A 19113-nucleotide genomic window follows, 5' to 3' on the forward strand; every position below is an offset into this window, starting at 1 on the left:
GCGCAGAGGGCGGCGCAGGCGGAGCCGGGCGGGCGGGCGCGCGAGCGAGCCAGCGGGCAGCCGGGCCGGCGGGCGAGCGGCGGCGGCGGCGGCACCGGCACTCCAGGCCCAGCCGGCGCGGGAGGAGTTCCAGGGCAATGGGGCCGCGGCCGGGGCTGACGCTTTGACAGCTGGAAAGAGCGCGGAGCCAGCGCCTGGGGGGGAGGGAGGGGAACGCGGCGAGGAGAGCGCGAGCGAGTGTGCGAGCGAGCGCCTGGGAGGGGGCCGGGAGCGAGGGGGCAGCTCGGGAGCAGCCGGAGCGGTAGCGGCGGCGGCGGCGGCGGCGGCGGCGGCGGTGGCGGTGGTGAGGAGGCTCGGCGTCCTCTTCTCTGCAAACCATGTTTGCCAAAGGCAAAGGCTCGGCGGTGCCCTCGGACGGGCAGGCTCGGGAAAAGTAAGCCCTATTTTCCAAGTGGCGGCCGCGCCGCCGCCGGGCTGCGGGCGGGTGGTGGGAGGCAGGTGGGCGGGCGGGGGCTGCTGCGCTCCGGGCCCCGGCGCCGCCAGCCTGGCCCCTTCCCGAGGCCGCGGCGGGCGGCGTGGGAGAGCCCATTGTTGGGAGCCGGCTGAGGTTGGGGCGTCGGGGGGAGCCGCCGGGGAGGGGACACTTGGTGGCCCCGGGGCGTGCCGGGCGCGGGGGCCCGCGGAGAGGGGTGGGCGAGGTCCTGCGAGCCGGCCGGGGCATCCGCCCCGGCCGGGGAGCTCGCGGCGGTGACCGCACTTTGCCCACCGGGCGCGAGCAGGGGGCGCGTGGCTTCTGCAGCCCCGAAGGCTCCTTTTGTCCGCCCGCGGCTTGAGGAGTGCGTGCCGGGGGCTTTGTTCGGCCGGGAGTGCTCTGCCTTCCCTGCCCTCGGCCTCACCGCCGGCCCCGCGCCCTCCGGGGCGCCGGGCTGGGCAGGGACGGCGGCGCCGGCTTGGCCCTAGATTGGGGGACAGTTGTTTTGGGAGGAGGTGGTGAGGGCCGCCCTTTGGTGCCCTCTCCAGAGCGCGCGGAGCACCCCGGAGTCCAGGACTGAGTCTCCCCGGACCCTCAAAACTGGGGAGAGGGTGGGTTGGTGGCAAGGAGTAGGTCGGGAAAAGAAGCGAGACTCTGGGGTCGGGCGGTTTGCGAGTTTGAGAGACCTAGGTGGGTTTGGTCCCGACGCTACTTGGAAGTTCAAGTTCGGGGGCTGCTCTGCAGCCCCCGCGGCTTGAAGTAAACGCGTCTCCTGGTACCCACCCCCTAACTGCTCGCACCCTTGGCCCCAGGCAGGACCGAGCTAGCTGCTCACCTCTGGTCGGGGCCACAGTGGGACAGCACGGACAGGGCTGGAAGCCGGCTGGCACGGTCCAGGAGCGAGCACCCAGTGTGATCTGACGCCTTCCCTCTCTCTCTGTGCCCCCTGCCCACTTTCCAGGTTAGCTTTATATGTCTACGAATATTTACTGCATGTAGGAGCACAGAAATCTGCACAGACCTTCTTATCGGAGGTGAGTGGAACTCCCCCAATCATCCAGTTTCTTGACACCCCCTCCTCCCCATCGTTCTTAAAGCCTTTGTTTTCTGGAGCAGCCACTGTGGCCACCATTTTGAATTTTTATCACCTTTTGGCATTTATTGTTAGTTGGTCTTCACAGCCTTTTGGCTCCGGGAAGCCCCCAGCCCACCCCTTCCTTCTGCTGCCCTGATCTGTCTCTGTTCTCTCCATTCTAGATTCGATGGGAAAAAAACATCACGTTGGGAGAACCGCCTGGGTTTTTGCACTCGTGGTGGTGGTAAGTTTGTGATAGTTTTGTGTGTGTGTGTTTGTTTTCTTCTGAGCCCCCCGGGGTCCAAGTGAACAAAGACAGGGGGTCTGGAGCAGGCTCCCTCTGCTTTAGTCCTCAGCATTGTAGAGAGCAGGATGCCTCTGGGCCCTCAGACCAGGACTGGCAGAGAAGGGAAAGGGCAGAAGAGGTCGATGCCTAAAGTTTCTGCCTCCTCTTTTCCCAGTGGTGAGAACCTACTAATCGTGCCTGGTGTTGCAATAGAACTGCCTTACTTTTACATCTCACTCTGAAGCAGTAAGCATGGGCTTGGAAAAAACCTGGAAGGATTTTTGTCAATTCTGCATGCTGCTTTAATTAGAGGGAGTGGGGGTGGGGCAGGACCCGTGGCGGGGATACCAGGTCTGTTTTACAACTGGCCTGTCCCTTCCTTTTTCTCCTATAAGCTCGAAACTTTGAGAGAAAGATCCAGGGGGACCTTTTCCAGGCACCCTGAGAAAGAGCAAGACGAGGCTGCCACTTCCTCTAAAGATACTGATTCAGACTGACTGGATGTTCCCGCCCCCAAACCCCCACCCCTCTAAATAGCCCTAAAACCTCCAGGTTTCATTTTATTGAGACCTGGCAAATGCCTGTCCTTGGTAGTTGGGGGCTGTTTCTGTGACCCTCTCCCAGGCCCCTGGGCCTGCCTGCTTGGGACCACCAGAGATCTGCTCCTGGTTTGCAGTCCCCCAGGAGGGAGGCTTAGGTTTAGCTGGAGCAGTTGCTTTGAGTGTAAGACTTGGGTGTTTTGTGGGACCGATTGGTGGAGTCTTTGACATCTTTTTCAAAAGGAAAAGAGAGCAGAGTGGCTTTTGATATTTTGCTGGAGTTCAGTGCCCCATCTTGGGATCTTAGCACATTTACCTGACCGCCAGCTCGGGTTACTGTTTCAAGTGTCTTTGAGATGCAGGGGGATGAAGTGTCTGTTCTAACTTGCTGCAGAGAAGATGAGTTTTTAATTACTTCTGCCAACCTCGCAACTGCAGAGTTGGAGGCGTTTGGTGTGGTGTAAGGATTCTACCTGTAGGAGTGGGTGGCCAGTCTTCTGTGCTTTTGTTTTCTGAGAGGAGTTGTGTGGTTGGGGCTGGCCGGTCCGGCCACCACGGACTTTGCAGAAACTTAGGCTTATGAGTAAAAATTACTCAGAAGGGGCCAGGGAGTTTGTCGTGTTAGAAATGTAGCATGTAGAGGAAGTTAATCAAATGTGTGCAGCCTCAGAGCACAGAAAGGAATGTTCTGCTGTTAGTAGGAGTAGAATGTCCTCCCTCTGCAGTTAGTAAAAGTTCCCGATTATCCTGTTCTGTGCTTAATCACTGCCTCCCCCTGCCCACCCCCCGCCCCCCACACACATACACAACTTCTCCAACCTTATCTCTGCCCTGGGAACTAGAGTGTGTCGTGCCGGGCTCCGGCAGTGGGGACTCTGTGATTTGACACCGAGCAGATGACCGCAGCCTTTGGAGTGGGAGGAAGCGGTGGAGCAGATCTGAAGAGGGCCAGGCTTCGTTCCTCGAGCACCTGGAGTGAGATGCTTGTCCGCTGACAGACAGAACTGGCAGTTGAGATGGTTTCTTCTGGGCTGGCTGTTTGTGATGACGACAGGAGCGCTGGTCCAGGAGTCAGACCTCCGCTCTGGTGCACACTTTACCCTTCAAGCGGGTTCCCATCCCTGGGCCTCGGGCTCTTGACCTGGAGAGGGTTTCTAAGGCTGCTTGTTGATACCACTGACGACCTCATGTTTGTATAGGGTTTTATTGGTTGACAAAGGATTTGTCTGTCTGTTTTCACATAATGCAAAGCGTTGGGGTGACCATACAGAAATCACAGAGGGGAGTTAGGCAGGGAAATCTCCCCCCTAACCCTGCTTTTGCTGGACAAGTGGCTGTCTGAGGGTGGGGGTGGGCTTTATATTAATGTGGAAAAACAAGATACTTGGTCATCCATAACCTCACCTTTGGGTGATGGATTTATGTTCTTTGATGGGCAGGGGAACAATGGTTTTTATATAGGAATGCCTTGGGGGAGGGCCTAGGTGAGAGTTCGGGTGAGCTGGCAGGGGTCCGTGGGTGGCCAGCCCCAACCACACAACTCCTCTCAGAAAACAAAAGCTCAGAAGACCCGCCACCCACTCCTATAGGTAGAATCCTTACACCACACCAAACGCCTCCAGGGTATGGGCTCTGGGTTAAGAACCTGGAGGCTCTTTTTATTGCCAGAGTCACCCAGGTTTCTGTGTATATGAATCATAGTCGTGACTTTGACAATTTAATCTTTTAATGAAATGCAGCCATTTTGGGTGGAGGTGGGGGTGTTAATAGGAGCACAGATGAGACGGGCATGGATTTGCATCCGGATTCCTCCGTGTCCTCCCTGGGCATCCGTGGGTGTGTTGTACTAATGGGCTTGAGCCTTAGTTGCCCTGTGTATAAAGTGGGAATAAAATCATCCACCTTACAGCTCTTGGGGGTTACAAGCAGTGTCATGGGCATGCACATAGTAGGTGCTTGAAGGGTGAGAACTATTGCTCTTACTATAAATGCCAGGCTGTCGAAAAAGGTTGGGTCCATTTTGTTTTGTAGACTGAGTTTGCCCAATGAAGGCTGAAAAGGTGGAACTGAGCCTTGGGGAGACCTGGTGCTGTTAGTACCATGCATTGAACACTTGCCATTGGGCACACAAGTAATAATTAGTAACTTGATCTTATTTTATTTTTCGACTTGCAGTGTATTTTGGGACCTTTACTGTGCAGCTCCTGAAAGGCGAGACACTTGTGAACATTCAAGTGAAGCAAAAGCCTTTCATGATTACGTGAGTAACAAATTTTTAATCCTGGCAATAATTACAGGGTTGGATAGCTTGAACTTCTTTAGTACCAAAAGCAAATACACAGCCGGTTGGCAGTGGTCTTTGTTTTCTCCTTGCCTTTCTTTCTGTCCTGCCCACCTCCCTGCTGTCCTCGCCCCGTACCCTCCTCCAGCAGCTGTCTAACTTGGTAAACGGTATTTCATAATGTTGTAATTATGGAAAAGAGCATAGACACCTATCTGGAGCATTAAATGGCCTTGTGCAAGGCTCAGCCCTGTGCAGTTTATGTTCTGATTGAGCAGTCTGCTGGGGGATGGGGGTGACCAACCCTCTTTGGTGCGGGTTTGTGAAAAAGTTGACCACAGTCAAGAAAAATAAAAAGCAGATATGAAACTTTTGTTTTGGAGTAGAAGGTGTGTTTTGAGTGAGATTTTGGTGAAATGGATTCTTAGGTTACTTTCCACAGAGTGATCTTTCAGATTATGTTTTTGGCGGGGGGGTGGGGTGGGGGTGTGTGTGTGTGTGTGTGTGTGTGTGTGTGTGTGCGTGTGCGTGTGCGTGCGTGCACATTCAGAGATGCAATGGCAACCCACTCCAGTGTTCTTGCCTGGAGAATCCCAGGGACGGGGAACCTGGTGGGCTGCTGTCTATGGGGTCGCACAGAGTCGAACACAACTTAGCAGCAGCTGTGTGTGCACATTGTGTTTTTGTGAGTGGGGGCCTTGTGTTGTGTCCACCAAGACGTATACTTTGAGGTCCTTGGCTGATGCGTAATACTGTGTTCAAAATGTTCTCGTGAAGAAAGTTTGATCATATTGTATAGTGCTTTCTACTCTATCAATCCCTCTCCCTGGGTAAGTTTCTTAAGAGTTATAAAATGCATATAAGAGAGAGATCTACTGCCTGTCCATTTCCCACTGAGCCCCCCTTTAAAAAAAATTGGACTCCAATTGGGGTGGAGTCAGATTTTTGACTGTTTCGGGTGAAGCAGGTTAGGGTCTTCTGGAGGTGAGTGGAATGGAAGGGGAAGGGTCTGAAGATCTTCCCAGCCTCCTTTGCTTCTTGTTGGTCTTGTAGAAAGTTAAGTGTTTGTGTGTGTGTGTGTCTAATGTGTGTGCACACATGTGCACTCAAGAGGTGGGTTATTTGATTTTCCACTTGTGCTTGAGGTGGGGAGGAATGGTCCCTTGAGCTCCAGGACACAGAAGTTGGTTTTTTGAATGTCATCAGGGACCACCCACTTGGCCAGGCCATGTTCATTCCTTGCGTGCAGTTTGAAACTGGCCTGGGAGGCCAGAACCCGTTTGGTTGAGTTTCACAAGTGGTGAAGTCCCATGCCCTGAGTATCTTTGTGGTGAAAATGTCTCTGTGTAGTATGAGGACTTAGAGATGCCGCTGGAGGCTCCCTGATTTTGAGAATATTCAATGTGATGAAATTTTGCTGACTGTGAAGTTAATGTTCCTGGGTGTGGGATGCTGAGGAGATTGACCAGTTCTTGTGCCCTCTCCAGGGCTGAAGGAGAGAAGCTGGCAAATGGTACTTATGGCCTGGTGAACCTTTAGTAATAAAAGGTGAGAGGGCTGGTTCACTTGTGATGTGGTTCTTCTGGGAAAATTGGTGGTGGTGATCATAGGGTTTCCTGAGCTGGAGGCTGAAGGATTGGGGCGGAGGCCAAGAGTTACATTAGCCATATAAAAATACTTGGGGAATTTGACCTTTCTATTAGTAAAAATTGTGTGTGTGTGTGTGTGTGTGTGTGTGTGTGTGTGTGTGTGTTGTGTGTTTAAACCTTTGGACAGCCAGTTCCTCTGTGGCCTGTATTTAACTGCTATGCAGATGGTTCCACCTTAGAGTAGGGATTGGTGGAGATTCCTATTTCAAGTTACTCTCTTGATGTAGGATGTCTGTGCTGTCTTTTAGAGAAGTTAGTGATTTTTAACTAAGTTTAGCTCCCTAGTAAATAACGTAAGATTCTTTAGCAGTTTGTGGTTTGGTCTGCTGTCTTAAAACAGTATGGTGGCAGTGAAAGTTTGCATGGGTAATTTGTTGAGGGAGGGCAGCAGAATTGTGTAGAGATTGCTGAAGTTGGTGTAGACCTTTAGAAAATGCTAGCAAGAACTGAAGTCACAGGGGTTGAGGCCCAGGATTCACAGATCTTGGGATCCTTTCTTCTGGATTGGGATCCACTTGGTGTGATGTGACCTGAGAGTCAGGTCATGTGAGAGGAGGGCTGGAGTGATGAATGGGGGATGGGAACGGACGGACCATCTTTATTGTGAAAGAGTTAAGGGAGGGTGGGCATTGAGTTGCAGAGATGGCAGAGGAGCAATGGGAATTTTAAAAAGTATTTAAGAAACTGATGAAAAGGAACCCTCCCTCTTTTCTGTGTCCTTCTCAGATCTTCATGTGGTCTCTCCAGTCCCACAGCTACCATCTTCTTTGCCCTAACTCCTTCCAGCTAGAGTTACTGCTGTAACCTCTTCCTGGGCTCCCTTCCTCTTAGCTGGAGTGAGTGCCTCTCTTATCCATCATACCACTTTTTAGCTTCTTTGTGGAGGTCTTCGGTGGTCGTTTGCTGCATGCACACTCTGATCACTTCTTTGTCTCAGTGTCTGTACAAACCACCTGTCCAAAGCCTTTGTTGATGGCTTTCGACGTGCTGGGCCCCTGTCCTGGTGCTCTAGGTTCAAGCTCTTGTTTCAAGCTGCCAGTGGCCCTGGGAGAGAAGGCATGTTGTTAACTCTGTTTTGCAGATAAAGAAACCGAGGCACAGAATGGTTATTATAGCTGTAACAATTAGGATCCAAACACAGGTCATAAGTGACTCCAGAATCTGTGTTCCTAATGCTGCCAAGACTTGGCCCCAAAGGTCCACGGCAGATGTATTTGCACCTATTCCGGCCAACTTCCCATTCAGGTTTGTCTTTCTAACCACAGCTTATTAATTTTTTCCATGCTAGAGCCTATTTATCTACAGTACTATTCATTTCTATAGCTCCCACAATACCTTGCACATAGTAGGCATGCATACTAAATAGATGAAGGGATTAAGGAACTGTGGGTAAGAAAAAACACCCATTTTGGGGTATTTTGGTAATCTGGGGTCAGTGAGTAACCTGGTTTGGAATAGCTGGTAGAATATTGGAAGATGGTCTTTCAATGACTGGTTTTTGCTGGGCCATCTTGAATTAGGTGATTTTAATGTGGTAATGTGTGTTATCTTAAATCCTTTTTAGAAGATAAAGTAAATAAGAGTGTGTGGTAACTGGCCTTCTGTTTTCAACCAAGGGAATTCAGAGGTTTTCATGGTTTGTCCGTGAGGCTCAGGTACCTGCCTGGGCCTCAGAGGTAGTGAGTATGTGTGGGGCGCGGGTGAGAAGGGACTCCCATGGGACTGGGAAGGACCTCATTGCGGAAGATCCTGCTCTTGGCTCTCCTAGGGAAGTGAATCTGTGTTCCTGGCAGGTGGTCTCCGCTTCCTGGTGGTGGGTTAGGGTGTGGTGACCTCAAAGGTACATCTCTCTGGTCCAAGCCAGGCTACAGGGCTGGGAATGAACCAGGTGACTCAGTGGAGAGGAGATTGAAATTTTCTTTGAACTGGTGAGTTTTTATTTGAGTCATAGTCTGTTTCCGCCCCTCCACACCTGGCAGCTTCAGTTTGCTTGGCTCATTGTGTATAAGCCAGAGTGCCCTGACGTTGACCACACATAACTCAGGGATGCGGGTTCAGTCCCTGGAATGGACTTTTCTGAGAAATTGGTTTACCTGAAGTCAGCAGAGCCCTGAGGCCACGGGAGGAGTCTCGCAGGGACCCAGCCTGCGGTTTCTTTGCTGTTCTTCTCTGGCCAGAGCAGAGGTTCTCAGATGCTGATGAAGCCCTTGGGTTCTCTTAGACACCAATGTCTGTCTGGTCCTGGCCTTTCTTGGAGTGGACACTCCCACCCACCAGCTCAGTGTTGTCTGAGTTGAAGGTGTTGGAGAGCAGTGACACTCAGGTTGGTCTACTTTACATAACTCTTTATCATTGCATGGTTGTAGTTTGACTTCATAGCTGCCAGGTGATCAGGTTTTATTATTAAATCTGACCCCCACTTTACAGATGAAGAAACTGAGGCCTGGAGTTGAGATGGCTTGTCTCAGGGCATACAGCCAGGAGGTGGCAGAGCTGGGACCAGTTCCCAGTTTTTTAGATTCTACCTTCTAGCTTTTGACAACCTTCATTTGATACAGAATTCCTACAAAACAGAGGGAAGGTATTTGCATTTGACCCAAAGCGTGCCTGTGTATAGTCACTGAAGAAATAATTCAGGGGAGAATTAAAGTAAAGCCCCTGTGCGGTGAATTGCAGAGTCACGGGCAGAGATGGGACCCTGGCTCTGGGAAGGGAGTTTGTTATGTTGCAGTGGCTGTCTTGGCAGGAAAAATCCGAGAAAAGCTATGGCCTTCCCTTCCAGAAAACGCATGTATCCCCACAGAGGAGACTTTGTGCATGGTTTCAGTAGGCTCATGGTTGCTGTCCCAAGCCCCATCCATCATCCCCAGTGAAGAACGTGGGGTTCAGAGTGGACGTGGAGTCCATGACCTTGGCAGGTGTTGAGCCTCAGTTTCCCTTTTTGAAGACTTTCCACCCCTTTCAGGTCAGCCTTGGTGGAGCTGGCTCTCCTACCCTTATGCACACCCCAGCAGGACTCAGCTGACCCCCACACCCTGCACCCCGCGCTGTGAGCCTGTCTCTCCAGGTGGGTTGGTTAAAGTCAAAAAGCACCCCAGAATCCTAGGTGTGGATGGGAGCTGAGGTATTTGTGGCTCTGTGGCAGGGGTCCAGCGTCCTTGGTGGGTTTGAAATAGCAAAGTGATATTTGAGAGGGCTCTCCTTGAATGTGCTGAGCTGAGGTTCCTGCCAGGCGAGGAGTGTCCACGCCTGCCAGAACCCTTTGGGAGCAGGGGCGTGAGAGGGTGGCATCGTGGCAGGGGCAGCTCCAAGGAGCTGGGGGCGTGCTGTCCCCCGCGATAAGCCAGCCTAGCTATCTGCCCAGAAGTCTGGCAAGTTCACGGCCTTGCGTTTGGCTCTGACCCTTGGCACCCTTGTGTGGCAGATTATAAAAACAAAACATACACACAGTTGTTTCTTTCCCTGCTCTGCTTGGAGCTCAGACCGTGTTGTGGCCTTTCTTCGGGCTCCCGCCCCGTTTGTTGCAGCTCCTCTTAACCCCAGAGGCTGCCAGACTCCTCCATCGGTAGCTAATTAAACACTAAATGAGTAACTGGAATTGCTTTTTGCCAGAATCTGGGCAGTGTGGCCACCTTAATGGGTTTCAAGTGGCAGCAAGACCCCAAATTGCAAATCCTTGCCCTTTATTTCAAGGCGGGAGGTGGGGCGGGGGGAGTGGTGGGGACCCAAACAAAGTTTTTGGCAGTGGTCACTTCATTTGAACTCCAAGACCAGCCATGCGCTCCAGTCTGTGCATAATGCCATCTTTGTTAGCTAAGCCTTTGCAGACTTGGACCAAGAGTTAACTGAGTGCCAGCCACCGCTCCAAGGGAGCGGGAGACACCCAGCTCTCCCTGCAGCATCCCTTAGGCCACTTAGATTTTGCAAGGGAAGCGGGTTCTCCAGTAGGGACCTCTGGCCAGAGCTGCCTTGCCCCTTCCCTCGACCTTCCCACCTCTGTGGGTGAGTATGTGTGTGTGTGTGAGCGTGAGCTTAAGCCAGAGCGCCAAAGGGGAGGCGTGTGTGTTTGAGGGCCTGTCAGCCAAGATAACAGAAATGTTATACTAGCTGTAGCCTTTATAATAGTGTCTAGGGTTTAGAGTATTTAGAAAAATTAATCTTTTTTAGCTTGGTAATAATTCTGACCACGGCACAACTGCATTAGACGATTCACATAAACTTCTTTAATACATGTTGCTGGAAGCTTACAGCAAATAGAAATAATGATTGTTTTTGATTTGCCAGGGTAATGGGGTTTTCTGTAGTCTTGCTGAGATGAGTTTTAGGAATGCTTCTCTCCGGTGTTACGATTCCTGCGCCCCGCCCCCGCCCCCCTGCTCCCCCACCTTGGACCCTGAATCCTCTGGAGTTTGAAGGGTTTGGGTTCTGACTGGTAGCTGGGATAGACACCTGAGTTCTTGTTCCTACTTTGTCATTTCCTGGCAGGGCGGACTTCTGAAGCCTTGGTGTCCCCATCTGTAGAATGGGGAAATGGTGATTCCTGGATGGGTTCGTTGTGAGGGTTCAGTATGATTGTATATGTAAAATGGTTGTCTCTCAGTGGCCAGTGCTTGATGAGTTAGTTTCCTTTCTCTTTAAAGCCCTAACGTTTTCCCCTAGAACCTTTTAATACGATAGTGATAGCAGCATATTTTTCTGGGAGAGCAAGTTGACGCTAGTGAACTGGACACTTAAGCTACCTGCTGATGCCCTCTGGTGCCCGGGCTCCTCTGGTGTGTCTTGGAGCCCTCCCTTCAATACCAGTGTCTTGTCTCCCCCCAACACCCCTGTCGGGGGCAGAACAGGCGGTCCTGGCATGGGCTGGCACTGATAAATGGTCCCCTGAGGCATCTGTGCCCCTTATCTGTGTTGGACAGAGCGGTCTTGTTCCACTCCCGTGTGTGGCTGCTGAGTTGTTAGATGGGAAAAGCTTGCAACTTGACAGGAACAGAAACCTGAATGCAAATTTGTTTCACATGCCTTGTTAGCTGGAGGGGTCTTTACTTTTCAAAGTCCATTCTCTTGATTGTGAGGTGGGTACATGGGTCATCCTTGCTCAGGCTGCCATGAGGGTGGCTGTGAAAAGGCATGAAAAACCATCCAGAAAAGGTTAACTGCGGGGGTAGTGGTGGTGGTGGTTTTGTCGCTAAGTTGTGTCCGACTCTTGCAACCCCATGGACTGTAGTCTGCCAGGCTCCTCTGTCCATGGGATTTTCCAGGCAAGAACAGCGGATTGGGTTGCCATTTCCTTCTCCAGGGGATCTACCCAACCCAGCAATCAAACCCACATCTCCTACATTGCAGGCAGTCTTTTCTGCTGAGCCACCAGGGAAGCCCAGCTGTGAGGGGCCTGCTTGTAAATGCTTGTAAGGGTGACCAGACTCGAAAGCCCTGCAGTCTTTGTCCTCTTTGGTATGTATGTTGCTCTGGCCAGCCTCGGGCTCTCTTGACTTTTGGATTGAGTGAGGAGTCCCTACGAAGGGCCTTAGGGAGAAGGCGAGGAAGGCATGTGTCAGCCTTTGTAGGTCCACCGGAACCTAGTTCTGGGCATGTGGGCTGCCATCTCTGTCAACTTCCTGGGAGGAGCCTGAGGTCTTGGTCAGCTGGCCCCCAGACCAGGAGCAGAAGACACATGCCAAGTTTTGAGGTGTTGATTCAGTCCAATTACTGAGTGCCTGATGTGCTCAGTGTCTAGTGGAATAGACAGATGCTGCTCAGGATGCGATAAGTGTTTAAAAAGACTTGCCCTTTGGAGAGAGCAGAGGCAAAGCATCTGGACTGGTAGTGGGAGTAGGAAAACGGTCCCGTTTCTGTGTGGTGGTCAGGAAGCATACTTCCTGTGATGTGTGTAGATGGGAGGGCTGCAGGCGGGAGGACTGGAGGTCCCATCTTACAAGGCGGTATCCTGAGGCCCAGAGGAAAGATGGCGCACCTGAAGTCACCAGTAGGACTCAAACCTGTGAACTGTATCAGATTCCATGACTCTTTGCTCTGCCCTGTGCTGCCTTGCTGCACTTCCGAGCGGTGTGAACCTGGGCATCTTAATTAACCTCTCTGTGCTTCAGTTTCCTCAAGTGTGAAACGGAGTTAATAAAGTCGTACCTACCTCATGAAGTTGTTCCGAGGATTGGATGAGCTCGTGCATGCGCACACATTAAACACACACACATGCATACACGACACGTATAGTGCCTGGCACAGCGTAAGTGCCACACAGGCGTGTACGGTCATTCTTTTTTTAAATTTTGGCCCTGCCATGCAGCTTCCGGGATCTCAGTTCCCCCAGCCGGGACTGAGCCTGGGCCGTGGCCGGTGGAAGCATCAGGCCCTGACCAGGCAGCTCCTGGTGCCGTCACTCTTACTGTCTCACTGAGGCCTGGCACGAGTTCTGGCTTTCCGATGGCCTAAAGGGAGGCAGCAGCAGGACGACACTCGTGTGAAAGGGGTGCTCCTGGCACGCATGAACTACCTGTTGGTTGATTAGCACTCTGGGTCCCTAGGTTGGAATCCACCTTCTTCAAGCACCCACAAGGGACTGGGAGAGGGGGTTCACACATGCAGCCTCCAAACCAGCCCTGCTGCTTGTGTGGATGAACTGCTGACTCGACGCTCCTGGCCAGCACTGGCCTGGGATGTGTAGTCAGTGCCTGTTTCTTCCTCTTGTAGCTGCTTTCCTTGCTAGACCTATCTGGAACTTCCCCTGCCCGCTCTGATCCAGGCCTGGTTTTTCTGTTTGGTACCTGAGATGGGATTTTTTGCCCCCCCCTGCCAACCAGCCCTGCCATAGAGCAGATGCCAGCCTGGAATGTGGCTGCCTTCCCCAGCCTGCCAAGACCACCCCCAGGGGAACACTTACCCCCCCACCCCCCCACCCCCTGGAATTCTGTGAGTTTTACTGATTTGCTGTTTGTTGTCTGGAAATAGAGTGACAGGGGTCCCTATTTTAGATGGAAAGCTCCTGAGGCCAGGAGCCCTTATCTTCATCCCCTTTCTGCTGCCCCTGCTCTTGGGGCCTATTGCAGTTTTGAGTAAATCCTGAGGGTGGTGAACTAGGTTCCAGACCTTGAGAAGAGAGAAGGGTTTGATCCCTTTTGTAGGGATCAAGCATGTTAAATAAATAGGCACTTTAATGGAGATGGACAAGTAGTGAATGTTAACTGTGAGTTGTGACCCATTAGTGCCTGGTGAAATCAACTTAGTAGGTCATGAACCAGCAATTAAAAGACACTGGAGCTTCCCTGGCAGTCTGGTGGTTAAGACTCCGTGCTTCTGCAGGGGGCAGAGGGGGAACAGGTTCGATCCCTCTTTGGGGAACTAAGATCTTGCATGCTGCAGCAGTGCAGCAAAACAAAACACTGAAACAAAAAAATGAAACTCCGTATCGCGACGAGTAACCATAAGCATTGTTTCAGGAAGCTTCTCTTTTTCAGCAGTTTATGGATGCCTGTAAATAAACAGGTGCCCTGGATTTTCCATGTAAAATTTGCTTTACTGTGAGTCTCAGTCTAAACTTTGAAAAGGCTGAAGTTGAACCTTGGGTGCTGTAGGTTGTGTGATTTTGGCCAAGTGGCAAGTGATGGCTGACCTCAGTGTCCTGATGGGTGATAAAGAGAGTCATTCCCACCTCCGAGGGTCCCTGGGCAAACTGATTCCCTGGCTTGCTTCTGGAGAGGTGCCTGGTGGTTCCTGGGGACCTCTGCCTTTGGTATCTGCTGCTGTGTTCTTAGTGCCTGGAGCCTGTGAGAGGTGACCAGCAGATACCTGCAGAGTGCTGAATAAGCAGTGATTCCTACTTGAAGTCTGTCACTTGTCCCTGCCGAGTGGCAGCTCCTCCTGCCTGTCTGCGGTTGAGGTGGGAGGGGGGGCTGATGGTCCCCGGCCCCCTGTGGAGTGTGTTGTCTGAACATCTGCAGGGCTCAGGCTCTGGTCGCAGCAAGAATCTGGAGAATAGGTCTCGGCATCCTGTCTGACCCAGGTTGGCCCAGCCTTCCAAATTCCCTGTCCCCTCCCGGTGACAGCTGTTTGCACAGCTCCGAGGCGGGCTTTGTGTCCCCCGTTCTTTGTGTATTTGGGTGAAGCGCCTGACATTTCACTTCTGTTTTACAGTCCTCTGACCTTAAGAAGCGCAGCTGCTCCCTGAGGCCCCTGTCTGAGGCTTTCCTCTGATCCTTCTCTCCCAGTCACAAAAGGCTGTTTGGAGAGCAGACGCTGGTGTGGCAAACCTCTCCCCAGCCCAGGATGCTGGCTTCAGCTTCATGGGTTCTTGGAATGGACAGAGCGTGGCTTTAGCCATGCTGGCCGAGGGTCACAGTTGGCTGGTGGGCGATTATTCCTATGTGCCTGCTGCATGCCTGGCCCCGTGCTGGTTGGTGATGGGACTAAAGCAGTGTCATGATAGCACACAGGATTTGGACTTGGGTAACCAGGGATCAGGTTCTGATCAGGTTCTTTCAGGTGGCCTTGGCTAAGTGATTTGGCCTCTGTGAGCCTTGGTTTATTTTGATAAGAAATGATGTGAAATGAGGCTTGTCTTTTTTTCTTCCTCTCCAGGTTTTTCTTTTTTTTGAAGCCATGTGAAAGTGAAAGTCGCTCAGTCGTGTCTGACTCTTTGTGGTCCCATGGACTGTACAGTCCATGGAGTTCTGTAGGCCAGAATAGTGGAGTGGGTAGCCTTTCCCTTCTCCAGAGGATCTTCTCAACCCAGGGATCGATCCCAGGTCTCCCGCATTGCAGGCGGATTCTTTATCAGCTGAGCTGCAAGGGAAGCCCAGGAATACTGGAGTGGATAGCCTATCCCTTCTCCAGCGGATCTTCCTGACCCAGGAATCGAACCAGATTCTCTTGCATTGCAGGTGGATTCTTTACCAACTGAGCTATCAGGGAAGCTTGGAAGCCAGGTGAGACCATATGTTAATAAAAATAGTTTGTAAATTGTGGTCTATTTTAAATGTAAACAAATCATCAAATCATAGAATGTATATCAAGAAAGAACCTCTCAATTTACGGAGAGGGAACTGAGACCTGGCATAAGGTGGTTGGTTACAAGTCTGTGGCCAGATGAGCCCCTGATTCCCGTGGCTGCCCCTGACTTTAGAAACCTCCACTGGGGAGGTTGGCACCCGCATCTGCATCTGTGCCATTCAGTAGGAGATCACAAGCCGCCTCTGGAAGATGCTGTGGGCTTGCCTTGGCTTTGGCCGTGTGGCCTGTGCTGAGGGGGCAGACAGCCCAGTGGGCAGGCCTGGTGCCGGGCGTGCGCAGGCGGCCACTCTTTTCTGCTGTCTTTTAGAAGGCTTCCAGGAGAAAATGTTATCCTCTCTCTGGAGGCTCTTCCTCTTGGCAGTGCCCACTGGTGTTACACAAGGTGGTTCTGGCCACAGCTCTGGGCGCAAGTTTCCCTGCGGGTCTCAGGGCTGCCGAGCCACTTCAAAAGGGGATTTTACAGCATGACAGGGAATTTCAGCTACCGGGTTATCTCTGAATTGGCCAATTGATGATTTCAGCAGAGCATTTCAGCGTCGGGGAAGCCAATACAATTTGAGTTAGTCGTGATGGCTGCCACTTTAAATACCGCGGTGAGTGTCCGTCAGCGACTAATGTGCCGCACAGGGCCTCGCAGAGAACCTGATCACCCCAGCGCTTCAGTCGATTCTGACCCCGAGCTACAGAAAATGAACTTAAATCTAGTGGGCTGTCGCCATGTACTTTCTTTGGCATTATTTTGCTAGCAGCATCTTTATCGGAGGGACCTGGAAGAGAAGAGAGCGGGCACAGGTCAGTGTGTGGCTGTGCACCGCCCCCGCCCACATTTCTGGGGAGTAGGGGTCTTCCATGGGGAGTGAGCTGCTGGGGCCTGGGGTTCTTGGTGAGGGATGCGCTACTCATCTGTAGTGTTGTAGTTTAAAAATGACGACTCTCTAACGAAGGAAACTAGTGTTTATTGAGCACTTACTATGTGCCCCCCCCCTTTTTTTTTTAATGTTCTTATTCAGTTCCCACCTTGTTCAGGCTGGCTAAGGGGCAGGATATTCTTCCCATTTCATGAAGGAGGAACTCATAACAGCAAGCAATGATTGCTTGCTAACTGTGTGGTCAGGCACCTTTCTAAGTGCTTTGGGTCTTCCTCAAGGCAGCCCCCCTGGGCTAAGTTCTGTTTTTATTCCTCTTTTGTAGAAGAGGAAACTGAGGCAGTTGGATTCAGGAATGCTGAAAGTGAAAGTCTCTCAGTAGTGTTCAACTCTTTGTGAGCCCGTGGACTATGCAGTCCATGGACTTCTCCAGGGGCCAGAATACTGGAGTAGGTAGCCTTTCCCTTCTCCAGGGGATCTTCCTAACGCAGGGATCGAACCCAGGTCTCCTACGTTGCGGATGGATTCTACCAGCTGAGCCACCAGGTTGGTTTGGTTGAAGGAGGACTTAAACTGCAGTGCTCTTCACCACTGTACCACAGTGTCGCCCTGAGAATTAACACCAGGTTTGGCTTCTTTGCTGTGTAAGTGATTAGTGACCCATTGCCTAGCTCTGGTGGGTCCAGGTGGCAGGACTAGGTGGTCCCAAAGGGGCAGCCCAGCTGAAGCGCTATTGCTGGGTCACACAGTTCCTCACCAGTGCTGTGTATCCCAGCGACAAAGGGGCTGGGCTGGTTTTCAGTGTCACCCAGGAAGGCTTCAGGCTCACATACCTTATGGAGGAGTTGCCCCATCTCTTCACTTCTAAGGTCCCCTTTTTATTAATCCCCTACCACCTGATGTGGACTCTATGCTTGAAAATGTTTTATTTACAAATAAGTTGCATACATTGAGTCACCATTAATTTTCCTATGAAGAAATAGGAAAAACAAGAACTGTATAGTTACTGATTAGAGCTTCTCATCAGCTCAGAAAGCATTGGGAATGTGGGGTTTGTTTCAGTTGGGGCAGACCTGATGGTGGTGGTGAGTTAGAAAAAAATAGCAGCAATGCTCTAGAGCCCCTGAAGTTTTCCAGAGACCTGGTGAGAGCCATCAGGCTCAGGGACCCCTGATTTAACCTCTTTGCTTCCCCCGCCTACTTAGCAATGTAGATGGCTCCTTTGGGCTGTGTTCTGGCATGGCCAGAGTTGGGCTCTGGTGGAAGAAAGGCCCTCACGTTCTCCTGGAAGTCAGGAGGGTCAGAGGTCAGAGTTTGCTCTAGGTCATCTACCAAAGTTCAGGCAAGGCTTGCTTGTGAGGGAAAATGCTGGCTGGAGAATGGACACCTCAGCTATAAGTTCCTGGTTGGAGAGCTCCCATCTCTGGAGGATGCTGCAGGGCCCTCATCCCAACACACCTGCCCTCGTCCCAACACCTGCAAGAACTGTGTTTCCTGCTCTCCTGAGCTGACATTCCAGGAAGGAGATGGATCACTGGACAGAAAGCATCTTTCTCAACCAAGCTTCCACACTTACTTGGTATAACCTTCAACTGGCCATTATCTTCTTTCTGGGTCTTGGTTTTCCTATTTGTTGCATGGGGAAAGTGTTAGTCGCTCAGTCATGTCTGACTCTTTGCGACCCTATGGACTGTAGCCTGCCAGGCTATGGTCTAATCCATGGAATTCTCCAGGCAAGAATACTGGAGTGGGTAGCCATTCCCTTCTCCAGGGGATCTTCTTGACTCAGGGATTGCACCCAGGTCTGCATTGCAGGCAGATTCTGTTTCTGAGCCACCAGGTAAGCCAGGGGAGGATACAAAAGTGATTTCTGAAGCAGCCTTTATTGCACGCTTATCCCAAGTCAGGCACTGTTCGTGGGCATGTACCAGGCAGAGGCTGTTTTTATCTCACTCCTTGGATGACGAAACTCAAGGCTTCATGAAGTGAAGTCAGTAGCCTTGGTTGTGACATCATTAAATAATGGAGCAAGATTTGAACCCAGGGCCCCCCTTCCTAGCCTTTGAACCACATTATTATTTTAGTAAAATTTTAGGCTGACTTTGACAGTAAGGGACCCTGGGAGAGGAAAAAAAAGCTCTTTGAAAGAATTGGATCATTTTCATAGAAACCTGTAAACGTGTGTCTTTAAAAAAAAAAAAAAAGATGTTAGTGACAGTTTGCTTCCCAGTGAGATGAATGCAGATAAACCTATTTTGACTGTTAACTTATTTTGTTGCTTAAAAGCCAGTGACATGTAGCATTGAATTTATTTTTCTTCACAGCGTTTTAAGTGTTTGCCACTTCTTGAGTGACGTGTGTGAATTTGGGAATTGCCTGTACTTTGGGGATCGAGGCCGCTGCTCGCACTTCAGGATTTTGCCTTAAGAGGGGCGACTCCTGGGAGGGTTTGTGCAGGCACAGGATGGAGCCGAGAAATGGCTTGAGAGCTGCGTGTGTACCTGAGCCTCAGGATGCTGTTGGAGCCAGAGCTTGCTCTGAAGTTGGGGTCACGGTGGAGAGCTTGATCACAGGAGTCTCTGTGACTGGAAGCCTAAATATTTATTCTGTTCTGTCCCTAATGAAAACAAATTGTCAACAGTTGTTCAGTAACTGACTAAATTAAAATCTGTAATTAGTCAATTAGATTAAAGAGTTGGCACAACCTGATTGTATCATGCTGGTTAGGTTATTAAGAGAAAGGGTGTGATTTTTAATTACTGAATGCTAATTTTGACAGTTTCAAATAGAAACAGACGTGTTTTTTCCCCCCTTTTCCTAATTCTGAATGGTTTGGAAAGTAAAGACATGCAATGTGTAAATTGTGTTTTTTTGAAGGAAAATAATCCGAGAAAGCCCTTCTGTGGAGTGGAGGGATTTTAGTT

The 19113-nt window shown here is 51.1% G+C and overlaps 1 protein-coding gene across 3 annotated transcripts in view; it reads left to right on the forward strand.

Moving 5' to 3' along the window:
* The first annotated feature begins 292 nt into the window (after nt 1–292).
* SSBP3 (single stranded DNA binding protein 3) overlaps nt 293–19113 on the forward strand; it is a 165997-nt gene continuing 147176 nt past the window's right edge. For all 3 annotated transcript variants that reach the window (XM_061411856.1, XM_061411857.1, XM_061411858.1), the window contains exons 1-4: nt 293–433; nt 1434–1506; nt 1730–1791; nt 4548–4632. In XM_061411856.1, coding sequence (XP_061267840.1) covers nt 378–433; nt 1434–1506; nt 1730–1791; nt 4548–4632 — 276 coding nt within the window. In that variant the 5' untranslated portion in view covers nt 293–377. The remainder of the gene's footprint in view (nt 434–1433; nt 1507–1729; nt 1792–4547; nt 4633–19113) is intronic.

The sequence above is a fragment of the Bos javanicus genome, chromosome 3 (genome assembly GCF_032452875.1).
Source record: "Bos javanicus breed banteng chromosome 3, ARS-OSU_banteng_1.0, whole genome shotgun sequence".
Classification (NCBI taxonomy): Eukaryota; Metazoa; Chordata; class Mammalia; order Artiodactyla; family Bovidae; genus Bos; species Bos javanicus.